This window comes from Hydra viridissima, unplaced genomic scaffold, assembly GCF_058129835.1.
Source record: "Hydra viridissima isolate aposymbiotic clone 2 unplaced genomic scaffold, HvirCarnegie_v1 scaffold_1, whole genome shotgun sequence".
In the NCBI taxonomy this organism is placed as follows: domain Eukaryota; kingdom Metazoa; phylum Cnidaria; class Hydrozoa; order Anthoathecata; family Hydridae; genus Hydra; species Hydra viridissima.
The window spans coordinates 21,996,295-22,019,186 of record NW_028324300.1 but is presented as its reverse complement, the minus strand read 5'-3'; the positions used below and the strand labels follow the sequence as shown (position 1 = coordinate 22,019,186).

The window sequence follows — 22,892 nt, the reverse complement described above, 5'->3', positions numbered from 1 at the left end:
AAATTTGACAAGTTCAATAACAGAATTAACTGTGATTTTTAAACCTTCATGAGTTTGCCAAGTAATAAACATATTACTTCTCTCACTTTTTGAAAAATTTCCAGATCTTGATTCAATAGAAAAAAGCCAATCAGAAAGATACTTTAAAAATGTTTCTCTAAGCCATGTAAATCGAACATCATTTGTGTCAGAAAATGGTTTCAAAAAAGAGTTGCATTTTAATATACAATCATTTGTATTCCGAACATTTAAGCAATCAAAAAAATCATTAAAATATTTGCAAAATTGTGCTGTCCCAGCTGTATCTGATGGTGCATAGATTTTTAATGCAGTACTACATGAATCACTTAAAACTTGTGCAGCTAAACGAACATTCATAGCTGAAAATGGAGTTATTTTAATGTGCTCAACAGTTAGCTTTGGACATGCATGTAGTTGACATTTTAAATCTTCATAAAATAAATCAGAAATATGGGACCATAAAATATGTTGACCCTGATTCCACATATAACGATTGCTTTTACCAGCTCCAGAATGGTAAAGGTTGTTCCTTGCTGTTTTAATTAAATGAGGAACATCAGAAATAAAATATATAAATCTTTTATCATCATCATCAGCAAATAGATTATCAGTGCGGTAAGTCACATCAACATTACCATTAATATCTTCTTCTTCAGTCAGATTAAAATGCATTTTAAAAAATTTTCTATTCGATGATGCTCCATCACAAGTAACAGCAACTACTTTTAAACCAACAGAGATTTCTAAAATTCCTACAGCTTTCCAAAATAGAGAAAATAATTGCACTGATGTAATATTTGTAGTAGCAAAATTTGCAAAACTGTATTTAAAAGGATTTACAATACTTCTAATTAAAAAAACTAAAACATGAGAAGCAAGCTTATCAGCTTGTTGTAACGTTGCAAAATTAACACTAGGATCACCCAAATCAACATAACCAATTAATTCTCCAGAATGTTTGTCCCAAACAAGATTTTCTTGAATTTTCATTTCATCAAGAACTAGGACTATAAATTTCTCTTGAACTGAAAAATTAATGACTTTATCTTTTAATTCTTCTATTATGTTTTTATTGAATCCCAACTTGGGCTTTACATAGTTTTTATAGTCACGCAATCGCCTACGACTTGGTAAAATTAAAAAACCAGAATGAGTTTTCTCATTTAACCTTATTGCTTCATAAGCAGCTGGTGATTTTGCAGCTAATCCCAAACAGTAACGTATTATTGCTGGATGATAACGAATCCCTTGCTTTGAGCATTTTAAATATTTTTGCTGCTCCTCCCAAAACAGGTTCATAAATGGAGAAATCTGACTTTTATCAGCTTCTGCCATTATTTGAACTAAATCACTTTCAATATTTTTACTAATAGCTAGTGATGAATTTTCAATCTCTTGCTTCATCAAAGCTAATTCTTTTTTTAATTCTTTATTTTCTAGACGAACACTCTGTAATGTAAGCTTCAGACGATCTGGAGATGTAAATGTAATTGGTGCATTTAATTTAGCAGGGATACTAGAAGTAGCTAATCTTTTTTTCAAACATTTAATTTCACTTTTTTCAATACTTTTACATTGTGAACAGCATAACATCCACTCAATCAGCATAATACATGACTGAGATCGAAAATACTCTGTCTGGTTTAAGGGAAACTCACTCCTAGATGAAAATAAATCAAATTTTTTTGAAATACAATGTTTAATATAAAGATTTGATTTTAATGCAAAGACATCAGTTATTCCAGAACAAAGGTTAAAAGAAGTAACAATAGATAAAAGATTAGATGCTGAAATATGTCGCATAGATCTTCTGTATTTTGTATATATTAAATGATCATCTGGAATGAGCCAAGAATATACACGAATGGTGAAAGCAAGACTATCATCAACATATATTTCATATCGAGGACATGTGTGGATTGTATCATAAAGTTTAAACTCTGCCACAACAGGACTCACACTCATGGTCCAGTCACTAATTTTTAACTTGCTAATACGATTTAAGAACTCTTCAAATGATATATATAGGCTTAAAGGCAGTAATATTATTTGAAGTCGTTAAAGCATCTTTTTTAGCAATGATGGCAGAGGCAGATTTTCTTTGTATAGGAATTGATGGTGTGAAAGATTTTTTTGGTAAGCACAGAGTCGGCAATGATCCAGGTTTTAATGTCTTTTTTTTATCATTATAAAGTATCATTTCTGGAAGATAATGCTTTTCACAAATAAACAGACGCTTATTTTCTATTTGAGTCTTCAAACTTAAATCTTCATAACGATCTTTGAGAATAATGGCAATCAGACTTTCCCTCCAAGACGTATTAAAACTGTCGTTAGAAGCAGGAACTTTAAATATTGAGACTCCCTTATGCCTCCTAGAAGTACTGCATCCATAAATAGAACAATTAGCACCAGGCATTCAAAATATTGGATGAAAAAGATGTAATTTAAACAAGCAGTTCGTAGATAAACAATCGATGAAAACAAATTTTGTGCACTCTGAAGCGGACTGGACACGAAAAAAATGCGAACAAAGAGTTGATCAAAGGAATACCGCAAGTGGCCAGACTATCTATTTCTTATGACTATGCTAAAAGTATGTCACTTTAAAGCGGTAACAGTGAAATAAAATTCTCAAAACGGTTGGAAATTATATTTTAAAAGTTTCACACGAAAAGTACCGTTTAAGGAGCCATTTCTTTTAAGGAGACATCATTTTTAAAACTTTCAAACTTGTTTTGAAGAGAAAAAACGATCAAAAAACCATTTTAATGTCACCAAAAAAAACTAAAACTTTTTAAACTTATAAACTTAAAATCATTGTATTAATTGAACTTGTTATCGCTTTTTCCCTAAAAGCCTAAGTAATAGAAATATATTCTGCTCAAAACTGATTTTAACAACTACATAACAACAAAATCTAGAACACTTACTTCTTTCACGTCGTTCGCTCAGAAATTATTATAAACAAAAAAATGAAAGTAGAATTTTGCGATTTTCACCAACAAAACTACTCAACTCCTGCGGCGATGTTCTCACTTAAAAAACGTGGGTTAGCTCACAGAGTTGTTTGAAAACTCAACCAGTGTGAGAGTTTAGTTGTAATTGAAAACTCGAACGTCGAATGCGGAATAAGAGTTTGCAATTGTTCTCTTAGCTCTATTTGTCACGGTACGCTTTATATATTCTCAGTTCTCCTGAGAATATTTAGAGCATCTCATGACAATTCTTTAAATAAGAATGTGATTGAAGTTTTTAAACTTTTTTTAACAGTGTTAATTCCAAAACAATGCGTAGAAATGAGTGATTAAAAAGATTCTCTGAGACATAAAAAACAGGGATTTTCATGCTGCTGCTGCTACAAAAGATCAAGAACTATCAAAAGATACTTTTAGCTTTTTACAGCCACACCCCTATTTCTACTGAAAGACCCAACATCGAGTAACAATCTGATTAGCAAAGCAATAACAAAAAGTTGCCAAATATTCTTTTTGAAATTTCCAAAAAATGGAATTCAATTTTCCCTTACATCCCTCGTATAAATAATATAAAAAAAGATTTCTCAAAGTAACATTAAAACATATATTTTATATGATTTTATCTATTTCTCTTTTCTTAGGATAAAAAAATACATTTTCGTCAGGTTCTGAAGCCCGAAAAGTTTTATGAGGGGGATTGTGTTGACGATAGAGTAGAAACCAATTAAGAGCCATTTTCTGAGAAAACCAGGCAATGCTCAAAAGTGACATCTTTCAATCATTCTCAATTTTACATGTTGCGTTGTTTGTAATATTAAACAGCTTCCAGTTAATTTTTTTTTTTTTAAATATTTCAAGTTCCTGAGTTATGTCGGTCAAACTTTTGCCCTTTTAATACTTGGAAAGTCACTTTTGGGGTTTTATGATTTTTAAACTAAGATTAAAAGCAATGAGACCACTGCACCCTAAGTTTCTTTTCATATTATGAAAGTATAGGTAGAACTTTAAAAAAAAAAATCAAAAAGCCTGAGGACAACCCTTCCTTTGTCTATAAATCATAAGCTGAAATCACACATTTTTGAATTTGGGGCCTACTTTAAATACATTTATCTCAGAGCATAAAAAGTGCCCGCGACTTATCTTATTATTTTTTGAAAGAGTATCTCATTGTTATTTGAATGGTCTAAAGAAACTGAGAGGATATTGTTTACAAAAAAACTTATGAGTCAGCAAAGTGTCAAAAAATGTTTCAACTAGCGTTCAAATATCAGCCATTATGGGAAATGAGAAAGGTCCCAAGATTGAATGTATAGATTTTCTATTACTCCTTATTGCAATTTTTTTAATGCAAAAATAAAACTTAGGGGGTAATATTACATTATTGAAATAACTTTACGTCAAATGATACTGATTTTTTTTTTTTTTTCATTTATACGATTGTGGACCTGAAAAAAATTTTTTTCCAGTAAATATTTTTAACTTGATGTTTATTGAACATAGTAAATTATTGTTAGGCATTAGTTCCTAACTTACAGTTATTCAATATGGTTTATTGAGCATTTACTTCTGAATTATTCAGAACAGAGAATGAGCACTTTATGCTAAATGTACTTTAAAAAAAAAAACACTTAGTTGCAAAAAATATGTCAGAGCAAGAGGTTGTTGTTGAAAATGTTTGCAAAGTTAATGATTTCAAGTGTGGACCATATCCTCGTTTCAATGAAAAAAGGTTATTCAAGATACAAGATCTGACTTTGGATGTCAAAGCACACTTTGTAAAAATTAAAGTAAGAAATGCTCTTAGCAGTTGTAAAAAAAAAACCCCGTTAGCATCATATAGTAGTGTAAAACGATTGTTGTTTAATCCCTCAGTTTACATTGTATAATATCTAAGTTTTATATTTTTAAGTTTTAAAGGCGCACCAAGAGACAGAATAGACAGAAAAGTCTCTTATAGAAAACCGAGGGTGCATATCACTCTCTGATAACGACTATATATGTCCTTACCATAGATTTAACTTTGGTAAGAATTTTTTTACAACCGTATTTCAACAACAACAAAATTTAATTACTAAACCTTTAAAATAAATATTTCAAATTTTGATTTTTGTTAAAATTCAAGGTATTGGCTGGGTTCCTCCAAGATGCTGTCATCCAACGCATGAACTAAGTGTTGGTAAAAAATCACCAGCTGTAAGAAGTGTTTCAATAAATATGTCAACAAATGTTTCAAAACATTACAACAAAAATGTTCCTGTAGGTTCCGTATTTTGTCACAATCACCTTAAGTCAGAGCGCATTCTTATTCAAACTAAAACAAGAATTGCCACTAACGAAGAGTTAGTTGAGGACACAACTGATTTTGAATTTGAGCCTAAAGAAATTTTACTTTCAAGGTACAGCTTGCAAAGAGGTTCGCTGAAGCTGTTGCCCCAGATCAGAGTAAAGACTTAATCTCAATTGTTTTAAATAGATCTTTGGAAACTTCAGACAATGATGCAGTACCTGATGATCTAAAAAAATTTGTTAAAATTTATGAAGAAAGTGACTCTATGGGTAAACATATTGTTCTGTGTTTAATTGAACATGAAAAATTTACTAAGAAGTTACTAATGAAAGTTTTTGGGTGCTCCAAAAACAAGATAGACCAGGCACGAAAAATGAAGAATCCTAACATAGGTATAACTATTCCTGTCGAAAAAGAAATTACGCGAAATCGACTCAAGACCAGAAAAAAGCTGAACACTTTCTCGATTTCATATTTAACAGCAGCTTTCTTCAAGATGTTGCATATGGAGTCACCAAAAATTAAATAGGTTAACCATAAAATGCACTCGGAGGCAAGATAAATTCGTGGCTTCTTCTTGCTCTGGCCATCATTTTATTTGTTACAAATATGTTATTTTTTAATATTAACATTCTTTAACGTCGAAATTTAGTTTAAAACGAACAATCAAAGTACAAAGTTGTTACACTTCCCAATCTTTTAAGAGCCAGATTTCTGTTATTTGGCAGTTGAACAATACCCTTTTTCCACGGCATTCTGGTTTCATAGTAACCTTCGTCGGTTTGATGCAGTTTTTCGCTGAAGTCTTGGTGGAACATTGACTCACTGCTTGTGTCTGATAATCCAAGTTCTAAATTAAAAAAAAATACTTCTAAACTACACATTTGCTCTAACTCATCACGACCAGTGTTCAATAAGAATAGAGAGCTGAGTAATTTATTTGAACGCAGCAAACGATATTACAAAGCTAATTTCCAGTTTAACTGCAGTGCGACCTACCCTAATTCTATCTCCCACTGCCCAATATTTGCTTTGAGTGATTTAACCGACAAGCAATTGTAACAGATCTTGATGAAGAAACTGGATTTTGGTTGAAAGACTATTGCTAAAAAGTTCTACAATCCAAATTCAGGGTAGGTAAAAAGAATATTTTGGAAATAAGGGGATGTCACTGCATGTAGACATTTTCTTCACTAAGAAAAACAACATTTTACAGAAAAAGGTGTATTTTACAGCTCTTTTTAGGTGCGAGCAAGGTTTATCGGAAACACTATCAATTGCCCAATTAAATCTTCCGAAGTTTAAGCATGAAAATGCTGATGTTAATAAACTCTTTGCAAAATCTGACAATGCTTCATCGTACCATGGCAACTTTATAATGGGAGCTCTTTTTATGTTGTGCAAAAATAACCAAATACAGCTTAAGCGCTACGATTATAACGAACCTTGTCGTGGCAAGGATCAGTGCGACAGAAAAGCTGCCGGAGCAAAGTTATTGATTCGTAGCTTTGTTGATGCTGGGAACAATTTAATATGTGCAGAGGACATTTATACTGCTTTACATTACGGACATGGGCTGAAAAATTCTGCTGTTAGTGTTGCCGCTATAAAGGGCAAACGCAAGTTGAGTGGAACAAAAATAGCTAAAATAAGTCAGTATCATTCGTTTAAGTTCTTTCATAACTATATGACAATGTGGCGATACTATGCAGTTGGCGATGGAGTTAAACAAGAATATTCTAATGTCAATTTTGATGTGCAAATGTTTTTAACACACCCATATAGTGATACTGACAAGAAAATAAGAGTTTTTAAAAGCAATATGAAGGAAAAGTTTCGCGAAGATAGATCTCTAAATTTGTTTCACTTTTGCTCTGAGCCAATTTGTAATGGATCATTCCATACATCAGAAGAACTAGAAGAACATATGATGTCGGGAAGACACATTATCAGCACTTTAAAATCAGGAATGGATAACGTGAGACAGAGTTTCATAATGAAGATGCAAGTTCAGTCAAACTTACATAGTTATAAACCAAACTCACAACAGGAGGTATTCGAAGAAGTATGTTCTGACATTAGCAAATATGTTAAAGGTTGGGCTTTACCTACACGCAGTACCTTCCGGTATAGTATGAGACAAAAAGATATATTATATAAACTCTTTATGGAAGGTGAAGTATCTGGAAAAAAGCTTAGCCCAGAGCAGGTGCACCTTTTGATAAGAAAAGAGCTTCAAGTCTCAGAATACGTAACAACTCAGCAAATAAGATCACTATTTTCACGTTGGAGCAGGCTAAAAAAAGACAAAAGATTAAATGAACCAATTGATATTGGTAGTACGAATGCGGATAACGAAGAAAAAGAAGAGATAGCAGATCAAGATAATAACTTTTATATCTACTCTCATTAATATATATTTTAATATTATTTTGTAATTACAAATATTTGTACAAGTGTTTGTATAAATATTTATATTTTTCTTTCTGTAGATCAAGAAGAATTAGCAAATGAAGAATTTGAAAAGGAATTTATGAGCATTGCCATTGATTTATCTGGTGCATGGCATGAAAACGATTGGATTGTTGTTACTTATATGGGCAATTGGTATCCTGGGATTATAAATGAGGTATTTCATTTTCATTCAATGTTTAAAAAAAATGCTTTTCATTTAAATAAAAATATTTTCCTTTAAACATTATTTGATCATATTGATTGTGTCATTAAATTTAAATGAAGTTTTTTTTTTGTCAAGTGAGAATAAGATTTTTCAAACTATTTTTCAAATTAGAAAAATCTTTACTCATATTGGTTACATGGTTAGCTGTATGAAGTATGCTTCTGCAGTCAAGAACCTTTTTAAGTGGCCAGCTTTTCCTGATGTTATAAAGTACAAAGACAGTGAAATCATTTGTGGAATTCTACCACCATTACCGTTAAAACAGTCTGGAGACTATAAGCTTATGGACGATCAATTTGAAAAAGCCCAAAAGACAATGCATTAAGATCAAAGACATAAGGATAAGGATATGTAAAACTGATTTATTACGCAAACAATGACGTAATAAGATAAGGACCTCATATAATATATTGATTAATTCCGCTGCTACAATCGTTTTTTTTTTTTTTTAAATATATAAAAAATTCAACTTTTTGTGGTGGAGTTATTTCAACAATGCAATATTACCCCCTAAGTTTTTTTTTTGCATTAAAAAAATTGTAATAAGGAGTAATAGAAAATCTATACATTCAATCTTGGGACCTTTCCCATTTCCCATAATAGCTGATATTTGAACGCTAGTTAAAACATTTTTTGACACTGATGACTCATAAGTTTTTTTTTGTAAACAATATCCTCTCAGTTTCTTTAGACCATTCAAATAACAATGAGATACTCTTTCAAAAAATAATAAGATAAGTCGCGGGCACTTTTTACGCTCTGAGATAAATGTATTTAGAGTAGGCCCCAAATTCAAAAATGTGTGATTCAGCTTATGATTATTAGACAAAGGAAGGGTTGTCCTCAGGTTTTTTGATTTTTTTTTTAAAGTTCTACCTATACTTCCATAATATGAAAAGAAGCTCAGGGTGCAGTGGTCTCATTGCTTTTAATCTTAGTTTAAAAATCGTTAAACCTCAAAAAGTGACTTTCCAAGTATTAAAAGGGCAAAAGTTTGACCGACCATAACTCAGGAACTTGAAATATTTAAAAAAAAAAATTAACAGGCTTCTTTTTTACCCTATCAGCATTACTGTATATAAAATTGAGCACGATTAAAGGATATCACTTTTGAGCCGACGGTACTTTTGCCCGATTTTATCAGAAAGTGGCTCTTAAGTTCATATAGAATTGAGTTTCTTGATATACAAATAATGTGTAATCGAACGATTCATTTATCGCAGGGTGCAAATTGTTTTAGTCCGATTTATTTATTGCGCTGTCACCAGGTTGCTTCGTTACCTGATCTTTCATTTCCTTCTGACTTTTTATAAGTTTTGTTATAAACAACTCACAAAACTTTTGAAAACCATGCTGTCAATAATTTCAAAAAAACAGCGCCTACAAGCTGAGAGTAACAGCGATGAGCTTTCTTTAAACGGTAAAGTTTTTTTTATAGAAAGAAATTGCTTACAAGAGAATAAACAACAAAAGACCAGGCTTAAAAGAAAAGAAAGAGATACTACCCTATCTTATCTATCTATTTTTAAAAAAAAAAAAAAGAGCATTTTTAGATAGTAATGCTCAATGGTATTTTGTAAATGAAAGAAGAAAAGTAGTCGAATTTATCAATTATTTTAAATTTGTGCTGCGGGAATGAACCGATGCAAAAATCTCCAAATATAAAGCAATCCCATTTTAAAAGCATTGATCACGTAAAAGCTTCCCTAAACAAATTAAAATAAATAATTCTTACCACTAAATTCAGTTATACGTTTTGGTACCAAATCTAAAAACAAAAAAGCATGATGTATGAAATTTTAGAAAAATCTTATTTAATTAGAAATGAAAACAAAAAAGGAAGGGGAAATAAAATTAAATCGTTTATCATGTGGCTCAGCAAAAGTTCAAAAAGCGAAATTTCTAAAACGATATTTTTTGGCATAAGCAAACAATATTCCCAAGTGATAAGGAATCAACATATTTTCCCCATGTTTTAATTATGTTATTGTCTTGTAATCCATGTTGAAAAGTCAAAGTTCGTGTTTTTGTTACGGTAAAAAACAAAAAAAATTGCAAAGAAACTACAAAACTTTAAAACGCCTTCTGCCTCTGAAATGCTTATATAAGTCTTTTTCCAAATAAAGATCAATAAAGAATAATACTATACATTATGCACATATCAATACTCATAATAAGGGGTCCATATTTTTTTTTCATCTTCTTTTCCATCTTATGGTCTTGTAATCTTGAAAAGTCAATATTTATGTTAAACTTTTTATGATCAAAAACAATAAAACTACCCTTAAACTCTGCATACTGTTTAAATGCTTGCATTAATCTATTTTTAAAATTCAACTTTTTTTATTATTTTACTCTTTTTGACATATATTTATTAATCTAGAAGTAAAAAACAAATACCTTTCATTTTTAAAATGATATGCATGTAAATATAATTAACAGATATATATGTTATGTGTATGTCTGAAATTTTTTAAAGGAGCATTTGCTGCAAATGCTGGTCAATATATTTTTTTAAAAAATGTCTAACTACCAAGTGATTTAATTTATCTTAAATATCTAGAGAATTGTTATTTTAAATGAGGATAAACAACTTAAATTTTGTAAATTAACACTGAAAAATATTTCACTTAAGAGTAAAATAAATTTATACTCCCACTTTATACAACTTTATGTAAGCAGGTTAAATTACTTGATATATCTAAAATTTTAATTTGAAAAATTTACTTTTATAAAATTCACTTGAACTTAATTTGTTCAAAAGTGATGAGTAGACTTCTTAGTTAAGTTAACATTATGTAGTAGTACTTTACTGGAAACAATATAACATGTAAAGTAAACGTATACATAAAAAATTTGAAACAATAAAAATATAACATTTAAAGCAAAATAAAAAAACATCAAAAAGATATTAACAACATAAGAACATCAAAATTTTATAGATTGCATGTTGCATATTTAACTTATTTTAAACTGCTAAATTAAAAGATTATTAAAAAAATTCTCATTTCTATGTTTTTAACTGTTAAATTATTTCAAAAGTTAAATTTTGTAGAATTAACACATATTAATAGAAAATTTTCCTTTGGTACTGTAACAAATGCTTTTACATCTGTTACAGCTCAAATCATAGTTTTTTTTTGTATATGATATCAAAAAAAAATTACTTTGTTAATTTAAAGGGTTTTTTATGTTATTATTGTAATTATGTTAATTTGTTGTTTTTATGTTATTATTGTAATTATGTTAATTATGTTATTATTGTAATTATGTTAATTTAACATAAACATAATTAATTTGATGTGTAATAATGGTGTGTAATATCTATAATATAAACCTAATTACAGGTATTACATACCTTTATTCACATAATGTAAGTAGAAGAGAGAAGAAAAAAGGTAATATGCCATAATCTAAAAATTTCTCATATTATTTCCATTTTTGTCTTTGCTTTTTTGTTTGGTATAAATGAAACAAACAACAGGTGCTATTTTAAAAACGCTGCAATCTTTAGATTAAAAAAACTATTTAATTAGTTTGAAGAAAGATTAGTAAGACATTAAATAACAAAGTTGTATAAAAAATCTTTTTCAAATCTGCAATTGCCATTTAAAATACCTTATTAAACATTCAAAATGTATATAAAAAGTTCTTAAAAAATACCAAGTTCGTGTCACTTAATTCTTAACTTAAGGTTGCAATAAGTGAAATTCACAAGTTCAATCAAATCTGGAAAAGTACAAAGTTAGCCCTGTAGAGCTACTTCATGCTTTTAAAAGCCACTTAAAAGTTTTTTGGGATGTTCTTCCAGAAATATTGAGCTGCAGAAAGAAAAAAGTATTTCAAGATGAAACATAAATTAAAGAATAAAATTTTAAAAAAAGGTATTAAAAAGGTAAATCAAACTTTTGCAGAATAAAATTTCACAACTCTATTTTTTCAAAACCCAAACTGTTGATTGATTCTGTTTGCATAAAAACAATAATATATATAAAAAAAATACAAGAAATTTCAAAAGTTTTTAAACATTTTTTCTTTTACACTTATTTTATATCATTTATATATTTTATATATTATTGTTTGAGGATCATCTTTTAAATATTGAATAATTTATTCTCCTTTAAAATGTTGCTGGGCTTAATTTTATTACATTGTAAAGTTTTTGATGGTTATCATTCTTTTTTTTTTTAGTTGATAAATATTTTTTACATAACAAAGTCAGTCAACATATTCAAAACTAATATCAAAAAATTCATTAACTTGAAAAACACAGATATCAAAGATAAAATATAACAAGAAATCTCCCAGGTAAAAAAGAATTTGTTTATTTGTTTGTAGATTCAAATAAATTTTTTGAGCAAACACACTAATGTTTTTTTAATGTCCAACTGCCCAACTAAGTAGTCAATTATTACCAAATAAAGCAATTGACTACATAGTCATTTTATTCTTAAAAAACAACAACAAAAAAAAAAATAACAAAAAATTGGGAAAAACAGCACTAAACATAAAAAAAATAATTCAAGAAAAATTAAGGGGAACAATAACCATAATAAACAAATAATGAAAACTCATACAAATTGTATTGTATTGTTTCTTTAAGATTTTAATTGGAACTTACCGAATACAGCATTAAGCAATGAAATCCTTTCTTCATTTGAATTCTTTAAGTTACCAAGTAATCTCACTAAACATCTTTCGTTTTTATTTGCTAGTCCACAGATCATAGGCAAACAGCTACGCAACTTTTTGTTACTTACAATCTCATCAGGACTCAAATAAATGTGTGCATGAACTGAAACACAAAACTCCATTAAAGTGAGGTGAGCAAACTGGTATTGAGGACCAAGTTGTGATTCAACTCTTTCAATGAAACCCAAAAGTTTATTTTCAACTTTGTCAAAGTCATTGACAATCTCTTTCATTTTATCTTGGGAGAAAACAATTTTACCTTGATTGAACAACTCCCATGCAACTTTACAAACTCTTAAAACATGTTGCTTGTTACTACCACTTTGCATCATACTATAAACTGTTTCATTGGTTTTACAAATGTGTTTTTGAAAAAAGTATAAAAAAATAGAGCAATACAACTCAGTCATTGTGTTGAAAGAATAAAAATCACTTGCAGCAATAATTGAACACATTGCTGACAAATAAAAAGGAACAGATGCCATGGCTTTAGCATAGAAAGACTCTTTAAGAACACTTTTAATGGCTTCTTTTTTGTTGCCATAATTTTCAATATACTTGTTAACTCCCTTGTCATTTAAACCCATTATTTGAATGGTTAACTTGTCTGTGCATTTTCTAACTTTATCTTTGTATTGTGATATAGCTCCAACTCTTCCAGCTACAACACGTTTGTACTTTGGAATATTCAATGCCTCTGCTAACACATTATTGATGGGCTGTTTGCTTGGATTATGATTTATTAAGTCATCTAAGTTAGAAAACTCATCCAACCCATCTATCACAAACAATACGGAAAAATGGTTACAAACAACAAACTCTTGAAAAATATCTTTGTAGAATTTTTTTAACAGTTCATTTATGCTACTGATATCTTGATATTGATTTAACTTTCTGCATTCAAGATAAAGAACAAGATCTAAATTTTCCCATAATGCACCACTGGCCCAGTCCAGTAAGCACTTTCTGAGAAAACAAGTTTTTCCAATTCCAGCAATACCAGATATCAAGAGTAAAGATAGTTCCTTTGAAAACACTTCCTTAAACTCTATTGGCTGATAGTTCAATTGTCTCTGAAGAAACAACTCTCGCTCATCAACATATACAATGTCTTTTTCCACTTTATCTGCATCAACTACAGTCAGTTCAATGAACTTATCTAAGAATTCAACTTTATCTGGAGTTTTAATTAAGTGCACACTTTCATCCATTTTTCCATAAGTTTTAAGATAATATTTTTTCAGTGCCTCACGCATTTCTGAAAAAACAAAAAAAAACTTTATCTTAGGTTTCTAAAAGTTAAATACAAAATATAAAATCCCAGTGAGTTTTTTAACAACTCCACCTGAAATTCAGTAAATTAATTCAGTAAATTAGTAAAATAGTATTGTAAAATCAAATAAATAGAACAAAAACTTATGTTTACTTGCTATTATAGTTAAAATTACGTTTTATTAAAAATCATTAGAAAAGTTTAATCAGATTCCCAATTTAAAAAATTTTAAAAAACAATTTATGTTTGTCTGGAGTTATAATTTTTATTTCTTATTTTCTTAAAAGCTCATTTTAAACATTGCTGCATTTATTTTGTAATTAACATGTGTTTCTATTTATATTAGATTAATAATAATAATAATAATAATAGAAATAATAACAATAATAGAAATAATAATAATAATAATACTGATAATAATAATAACATAAATAATAATAATTATTACTATTATTATTATTATTATTATTATTATTATTATTATTATTATTATTATTATTATTATTTTTATTATCATTATCATTATTATTATTATTATTATTATCATTACTATTATTATTATTATTATCACTATAATTATTATTATTTCTTTTAATATTATTATTATTATTATTACTATTATTATTTTTATTATTATTATTTTTATTATTATTATTATTATTATTACTATTATTATTATTATTATTATTATTATTATTATTATTATTATTATTATTATTATTATTATTATTATTATTATTATTATTATTATTATTATTATTATTATTATTATTATTATTATTATTATTATTATTATTATTATTATTATTATTATTATTATTATTATTATTATTATTATTATTATTATTATTATTATTATTATTATTATTATTATTATTATTATTATTATTATTATTATTATTATTATTATTATTATTATTATTATTATTATTATTATTATTATTATTATTATTATTATTATTATTATTATTATTATTATTATTATCATTATTATTATCATTATACAGGGTGGGCCAAAAGTCACTGACCCTTTTTATTTTTAACATCTTTTTTATTTCTTAATATTTTTTGTTTTCTTAATATTTTTTATTTTTTTCAGATCCTGGAAATTAGTTATGGAGAAATTCAGTACCGTCCAACGTACACAAATTGTACTATCAAAATCAACGCTCAATAATTCAAACCCAAAGAGCTTATCGAAGGCATTTCAATGTGAGAGATGCTCCTAGTAGGAATGCAATTAAGAGCATGGTTAAAAGATTTGACGATCAAGGAGCTGTTTATATTTACACTTATTCATTAAAATATACTTTTAATAAATATTAATTTCTCTTTTAAATGTGTCATTAGTTACTCATACTTAACTTTATATTTCTTTATTTTACCAAATCAATATTTTATAATTACATTTTTTAAAATTTTCTTTGTTAATATATGTCTGCTGGCAATAATTAATCAAAATTAATTGTGTTAGCATAATTACTTTTTTTAATTATGATGGCACATATTGCTTAAAATTTATGCCATATCTAAATTACTTTAATTGAACTTTTTATATTAAACTGGTATTCCTGCAATGCTCATTCCAAAGTGCTTATATTTTCAATAATTCAGTAACTTTCACTTAAGAGTTTTTTGACAACTCAAAAATTTGTCCTTGCTTTTCTCTTATTAAGACTTGATCAAAATATTCTCTCAAAAACCAGGTGATTTTAGGAACTTTTAATATATAAATTTCAATAAAATAAAGAAAAGTAATGAATATGGAAAAGCTGGAGAAACTCTCTTCAGTCAATGCAACAAAACTGGATTTTCAAAGAAACAACATTTTATAAAAATTTAAAGATCTTCCCTGTGAGAATTAAGTTTAACTTATGCTTATGGTAAATATACTGGAAATCTGAGTACCTTTTTGGTACCAATCAGAGGCCATACAACAGTATGACCATTGCTTGAATGCAACCACATACTCTGAAAAACTTTAAAAAAAAATTGAAATAGAAAGAATGTTTTTTTTGCTGAAAATTGTCAATGTTGTTCCAGATGAATTTCAAATACACCAATGGAGCAGAAGTCAAAACTCCCTTTACCCAATTGAGCTTTATCTTATAGGCAAAACATTCCTCAAACAAAAATCTTTTTGTTTACAAAACTCAAGAAGATTTAAATAGATATATAATCAGAGTTTTCTATGATTTAATGTTGTCCTATTCATCATACCATGTGCTATAGCATTTTACCACTACATGCTTGGTTTAGGAAAAAATTGATAAATACTGCAAAGAATCTTGCAAAATTTCTTTTTAATCTTTCTTTGTAAATTGTTATTGAATAGTTATTAAACAATTATTTTTAGCTTTAACTTATGTAATTTTGGTAATCAAAATATAAAAAATCATTCTTACAAAAAAAAAAAAAAAAAAAAAAAAAAACTAACAAGATATGACTGATGTTTAAAAAGTTCCTATGCTTAGATTATTGGTTAGCATAGCTATTTGTTAGGAAATTTATTCTGTGCAATTGATATTTTACATAGAATATGCCCATCTCTGCAACATTATTTGACACTATTCCTATGCATTAAGATTTGACATTAACATTTAATTTTGACTGGTTACAGCTGCAACCTTACAACTACAATAATATTACAAGTTGATGTTACCCTGGTTCCCTAAATTGATTTTGGCTAGTGTGGATGGGAACCATCAATCAAAAAAATTATTCAATAAAAATGTTTGAATAGGAATAATCCTTGTATGAGTTGAAATCTCTCCTACAAACATAATGTTTTGTTGATGATATCTGATGTTTAAAAATATTTAAACAATATTCAAACAATAAGATGTTGCATATTGCCAAATGACTTCGACACAGCTAACAACAACTTACTTTCTTTTTCTTCAATGGATGGCTTCAGGGGGTTTTCTGTCTCAAATGATTTATCTAATAAGTATATTATCAAGAATGAGCAAAACACTTAAACATTCAAAATTTTGTTTGTGTAAAAAATAATTTCAACTTCTACTACAAAAAGCAAAAAACTAGAGGAACAACTTTTTAAGAATCTTTTTACTATGCTTATAAACTTCAGAGAAAAAAATTTAGTTCATTAACTTCAGGGAATTTTCAAAATTAGAAAAAAATTCAAAAAAACAAAAACTAAACTTTCAAAAAAAAAAAGTATTACTACAAATTATTTTATTTCAAATGTATTAAAAAAAAATTAAATTTGTACTTGAAAACTTTTCCATCACTGTTATCAAATCTAATCTGTTGATCTTGAATATTGCGCTTGCTAAAGCCTCTAATGTAGGAAACTTTTGTTGGTTTTTCCATGTACATAACATTCTGTAAGCCTTTTCTTCTAAATCATTATTTTCAGCGTCTATGACATCAAGCTCATTATCACTGATTGATAAAAAGCGCCCTAAGTTCATCCAGTCTTTGCCAATCTTCATTTTTAATTGTAATAGTAATTCTGAATTGTCAAGAATATTACCTATATTTGCTTGATCTTTTAACTCAAAGATTTTTTCCTAAACAAGATACAGCTTCATAAATGTTCTCTTTACTTTTCTAAAACCAGTTGTGGGATTTTTTAGTTTTGAAATGAAAATTATAATTAACATTGTATAAAAAAAACAATAAGAAATTCTCAAAGTGAATGCAATCTATACTTCCCACTTTACCAAATACCAGAATATGATTTTTAAAAAAAAAAATTTAAAATTTATAATTCTACGTACTTTAGTTTTGTATAAAAAATTAGAGGTTGGGGTGAGGGGCCAATTTTTTTTTGTTGCACTGATAATAAAAATGAGTTTTTTAAATTTGCTAAAACTCCACATTTGTAAACCATTTTACCATTATGATAAATACTATAACTCCCCTTGTTACCCATTATGTAAAAAAAGTAAAAATAAGCATAAAGCATAATATATATTTTAAAGCATGATATGTAAAGTAAAAAGTATTATAAAAAATTTCTTATAAACATAGAAAAAATACCTTATTGTCATCAGCAGCTGAGTAGTCATTAGGTGCAGTATGACTTAGTGATCCTGTATAAGAAGATGATGATGGTGCAGGTTCTGTCAAATTATGATCAATTGGTATAGAAACAGCTATTTTACCATTTCCTGAATCAACTTGAGCTTCCAATAGTTCATCTATAAATTGCATGTATGCTATATATAGTTGAAAATTATATATACTCATGAATTACAATAATAACTGTGATACTGTAACTTATAATACAGTGTTTAAAAAAGACTATAAAAATGATCATTGCTATAAAAATAAAAAATAATGAAAAGTGACTAATGATAAAGACTAATGAAAGTTATATATAGTATACCTGCTATTTATAGATGAACCAATCGCTCACTTTTAAATAGCATGCATGCTACTTGGCTTTGACTAATTAAAAACAGTACTACTTGGATCTGTAGCATCTACTAACAATTATAGAAAAAGAGCACAACGGTTTGCTCAGTTTTTCAAACAGGAAGAGGATTTGGTTTACTGCCATGGTATTGACAGTCTAATGAATAAATTTTGTATTGAGTATGAGAAGATTGAAGGAAGGAATATTGGAGACTTTTTACAGACTCATCAAAAACTAGCATAAAAGGTGTTCTGTAGCACAATAGAAATACTTATGCTTCAATTCCTATCACTCATTCAGTTCATATGAAGCAAACTTATGATAACTTTAAAATAATTTTACAGAAAATTAGTTATACAGCTCAATATTGGACGCAATGTGGAAACTTAAAAGTAATCCTTATGCTCCTTGGTCAATGAAAAAGATTCACAAAGTTTCTTTTAGAAGTTTTATTTATATGTTAGTGGATAAGAAAACCAACATGATTTAGGTTGCTGTTCCAAAACCGATTATTTAGATCCAATTGACAATTTTGAAAAGAGTCATTCAGGCTTTCATCAAAAGAAACAGAATAATGAGATTTTTTTGATATTCTCTATTGATAGTCTGTAAAAATAAGGCCCAAGACCAAAATTAATGACACGACTGAGTTTTGTTCTACCCATTTCTTAAGATTTAGCAGTAATGCTAAATTTACCTGAATTTCCTGATTTGGTGGCAATCCTGAAATGCCAAAATTTTATCTGTAAAAGTTTTAAAAGAACATCCATTCATTTAAAAGATTATCTACATAGTGGAAACCAAAAAAAGTGTCTAAAGCAGTGGTTTTATGCTTCAAATGTGAGTTTTTAGATGCACATCTAAATAATTGGACTTACCCAATAGTGCACAGATGGGAAATGCTAAGTTGTCAAGTTCCAAAGCAGTACTTAGATAAATTTGCATTATTCAAATTATTAAAGTAAGAATGGAATAAAAATCCACCTGCTTGAATTAATTGATTAATTGAGTCAAAACCATATTATTGAGTGGTTGTTATTGCTGCAAAAAATTTGGTTACAAAATAATGTAACAAAAATTTAAGTCAAATAAAGAAAATTTGGACTAATAATACAGATTAATGATTAAAAAATTTTATCAATAATTTTACTTAAGTCCTTTTTTACTTTTGTCCTGTGTCATATGGTGTGCTGGTTCCAAAAAAAGTCAACTCATCCAACAATTTCTCATATTTTAAGATTTAAAAAATTTATATTGTTACTCAAAATGTGGAAAAAATATTTTTAATCATTCAAGTGTTATTAAGTTGGCAATATATTCTAATGTTGAAAAGTTTGCAATATATTCTTGATAGTTGGTAGATCTGATAAAAGAGACAGTTGTTTGTTTTCTTCCAGTTAATGTAACTTTGCATTTCAAGATTTAACCTATGCTCTTTTAATTCAAAATTTGATTATGGATAATCGTGTATATGGTATATATGTGGTGACTTTATAATTAAAAGACATCAAAGGAAAATTACTGACTTAGTGAAAAATGTTTACTTTACATACTTTGGTGTATAATCAGTAATCAAGACAAATATGGGTTCCTCACATAGTATGGAATGTTTGTGTCAAGAATCTTAGGAAATGTTATAAGAAAGAGAAGAAAGCTTTTAAATTTGCAGTACTCATGGTAAGAGAGCAAAAAAGTCATTCATATGGTAACTTTTGCAGAACTGATGGTTCTAAATATATTTCCAAAAAAATGATTGTTTTTCTTAACCTTACTTCTGGTTAAACATGAAAAAGGACTTTATGTCCCTGAGCCACCTCAGTCTATTGATACTTAACATGATTTCCAATATTCTCCATAAACATGATTTCCAATATTCTCCATAAAATTTAAAACCTTAATTGTTTACACAAGCTGAGTTGAATGATTTAGTGATTTGGGTTTGACTAGGTAAAATGCAGATTTGCTTGGTTCTAGAGTGAAAGAGAAACATTTATTGGATCAGTAGCATCTAATGACAATTATAGAACAAGAGGGCAGCAATTTGCTCAGTTTTTCAAGCAGGAAGAGGATTTGGTTTACTGCCATGATGTTGACAGTCTTATGAGTAAATTTTGCATTGAGTATAAGAAGGAATATAGGAGATTTTTTATAGATTCATCAAAAACTATTCAAAAAGTGTTCTCTCACCCAATCAAAATACTTATGCTTCAATGCCTATTGCCATATGAAGAAACTTATGAAAATCTTAACAAAATTTTAAAGTAAATTAACTATACAGCTCAAGATTGAACACTGTATTTAAACTTAAAAGTGGTCTCTTTTATTATATATTTAACATAAATTTCCTATTCCATTTAATGGTAAAAAAATGCTACCTATATATATTAGTATATTTAACATTATTTTTTTTTAAACATTATTTTCAAAAAACTCTTTTCTGTTTGGTTTAATTTGTTTTTAACTTTGTTTTTAACGAGTTTAAAAAACTATTTTTCTTTGTTCACCTGTATTACTTATAACTTAGTGCAATAATAATGTGTGTTAATTAAAACTTATAAAGTATACTTCTTTTTTTTAAGTTTGCTACAACTGCCTGTTTGAAAACCATTTACCAAAACCATTCTACCAAATATAAACTTATAACTTATAATTTGTGTTAATTAAAACTTATCTCTCTGTTTCATACTTTACTGATTCACAAGAACTAGCCTTAGTTATACAAAACATATTTTTAAAATATGTTTGAAAAGCAAACATAATTGCAAAAAAAATAATTTTAAAATAACAAAAGCAGAAGTAATCAGAGGAGTCTCCTTTTCATAATATTTTAATTTTTAGTAAGCAACATTTGAATTTTATTTAATTTAATTGACCTACATTCAGTAAGTATGTATCTTCACATTCAGTGAGTATCTTGATGTGAAGATTGTAGACTAAAACACAGAACATATCAATTGGTCTGCAAATAGTACTTGCTATAACAAACAGAGATTTAACTGAAAAAAAAAATCATCAAATGATGGCTGTTATCAGTATGAACTCCTTACAGATGAAGTAAGCTGTTTAAGTTTTATTTAAATGAAGAACTGACTATTGAAACTGAAACTAAAACAAAGAATGTTTTCAATATCATTTTATTCTGGAACAAACTAATTGTGAGCAAAACGCACATAAAAGGGCAAACAAAACTGAATGCAACAGCATTAATATTTGCTAACATAAAAATATAGAATCATTCATAATTTCGTTTAAATTGAGGAGTGTTGTTTTTCACAAAACTTATAAATTGACGAGTGTTGTTTTTAGATTATAAATGGAATGTTTTACATACGAATTACATTGAGGAGTTTTTTTCATAGATATTTGTCTTAGAATGTTTTTTTACTGATTTAAATTTTCATATAGAAGCAGAATTATTATAATTCTCTGAATACTTCATTTTAAGAATTTAACTGAGAGATATAGAATGATCTTTTAACTTTTACTATTACTGCAGATTAATGTAAAATAACAATTCCTAGCTAAAGAATAAAAAAAGTATAAACTTTGGACTTTCCATGAAGTAATATATATCATGAACTAACATATTAACTTTGCATTAAGTAAGAATGCACTGACTTTATTTACGAAATGATATTATGAATTAATCTTGTTAGAAATTTATTTACTTTTTGCTGACCTAATATAAATTTTAATATTTAAATTTAATTTTAAGAAAAAGATTTTCATATTTTCTAAAGAAAGTTTAAGTCACTTAAGGAGATCTTCAATACTTAATTAAGATTAGGTCAGTTTAATGTTGTGATTGATTATTAATATCTTGTACATGGAGGAGTTTATTTATTAAAAACCATTTAATGACTTTGAACACTTTTTCATTCTTTTGAATGAAAAATTAAAAAGAACATTAAAAGTTAAAAATATCCAAAAGGTCATAATAAAACACATACCATTTACAAGAACAGGCTCTTCATTTTTATTTTCTTTTAGCTTTTCTATTTCTTCTTTTTCTTTTCCATGACAACCATCCTCTTCAAATTCTGATAAAACATTAAATCTTTTCATTGTAATCAGAGTACTTTTTATCAATTCATTAAACTGCAATGGATTAATATCAAAGAGCTTTTCAAGTAATGCTTCCATTTTCATTTGATTACTATTATTCTCTTGGTCAATATTCTCTATAATACAGTTAACCTCATATAAACAGGCATAAATAGCAAATCTCTTCCAGTCAGAAGATGCATCCTCAAGCAAAAACTTCATTACAGTTTCAGAATTTTCTAAAAGTATTTTTAAAAAACTAATCAAATACAGGATCAAAAAATATAAAAGTTAAATAAGATTTAATTCTTTTAAATCTAAATACCTCAGATGTAAATTCTAAAACTTTTACCTAATGACAATGTTAAATCTCTTAATGATACATTACTTATTTAAAATATAACATTTGAAACTTTTGTGAAAACCAGGTTTTCTTTTGTTTTTGTTTTTATTGATAAACTTTTAAACACGAGTGAACAAATTGTCACCATCTCATTGGATGCTGACAATTTATTCAAAACAAAAACAAA

At 27.6% G+C, this 22,892-nt stretch overlaps 2 protein-coding genes and 1 pseudogene across 6 annotated transcripts in view; 2 read left to right on the top strand and 1 right to left on the bottom strand.

Annotated features, from left to right (window-relative positions):
• LOC145192064 (uncharacterized) overlaps positions 1 to 22,892 on the bottom strand; it is a 55,070-nt gene that overhangs the window by 3,417 nt on the left and 28,761 nt on the right. For 4 of the 5 annotated variants that reach the window (XM_090076475.1, XM_090076476.1, XM_090076479.1 and 1 more), the window contains 6 exons: positions 22,269 to 22,601; positions 17,940 to 18,100; positions 17,167 to 17,467; positions 16,821 to 16,874; positions 12,588 to 13,916; positions 9,702 to 9,734 (listed from right to left, as the gene is read on the bottom strand). In XM_090076475.1, coding sequence (XP_089932601.1) covers positions 9,702 to 9,734; positions 12,588 to 13,916; positions 16,821 to 16,874; positions 17,167 to 17,467; positions 17,940 to 18,100; positions 22,269 to 22,601 — 2,211 coding nt within the window. Of the gene's footprint in view, positions 1 to 4,410; positions 6,137 to 9,701; positions 9,735 to 12,587; positions 13,917 to 16,820; positions 16,875 to 17,166; positions 17,468 to 17,939; positions 18,101 to 22,268; positions 22,602 to 22,892 lie in introns of those variants that run through there. The other variant, XM_090076480.1, reaches the window with a different exon arrangement.
• On the top strand, positions 4,643 to 5,811 carry LOC145192476 (uncharacterized; annotated as a pseudogene).
• On the top strand, positions 6,613 to 8,291 carry LOC145192480 (uncharacterized). The gene is made up of 3 exons (XM_090068032.1): positions 6,613 to 7,668; positions 7,777 to 7,915; positions 8,052 to 8,291. The coding sequence occupies exons 1-3, from the start codon at positions 6,665 to 6,667 to the stop codon at positions 8,289 to 8,291; spliced, it is 1,383 nt and encodes a 460-aa protein (XP_089924158.1). The 5' UTR covers positions 6,613 to 6,664.

Coding starts and splice junctions, on each gene's coding strand:
- LOC145192480 (XM_090068032.1), top strand. CDS start 6,665: ATGGGAGCTCTTTTTATGTTGTGCAAAAATAACCAAATACAGCTTAAG. Junction 7,669..7,776: donor AAAGAAGAGATAGCAGATCA/AGATAATAACTT, acceptor TTTTCTTTCTGT/AGATCAAGAAGAATTAGCAA. Junction 7,916..8,051: donor ATCCTGGGATTATAAATGAG/GTATTTCATTTT, acceptor AGTGAGAATAAG/ATTTTTCAAACTATTTTTCA.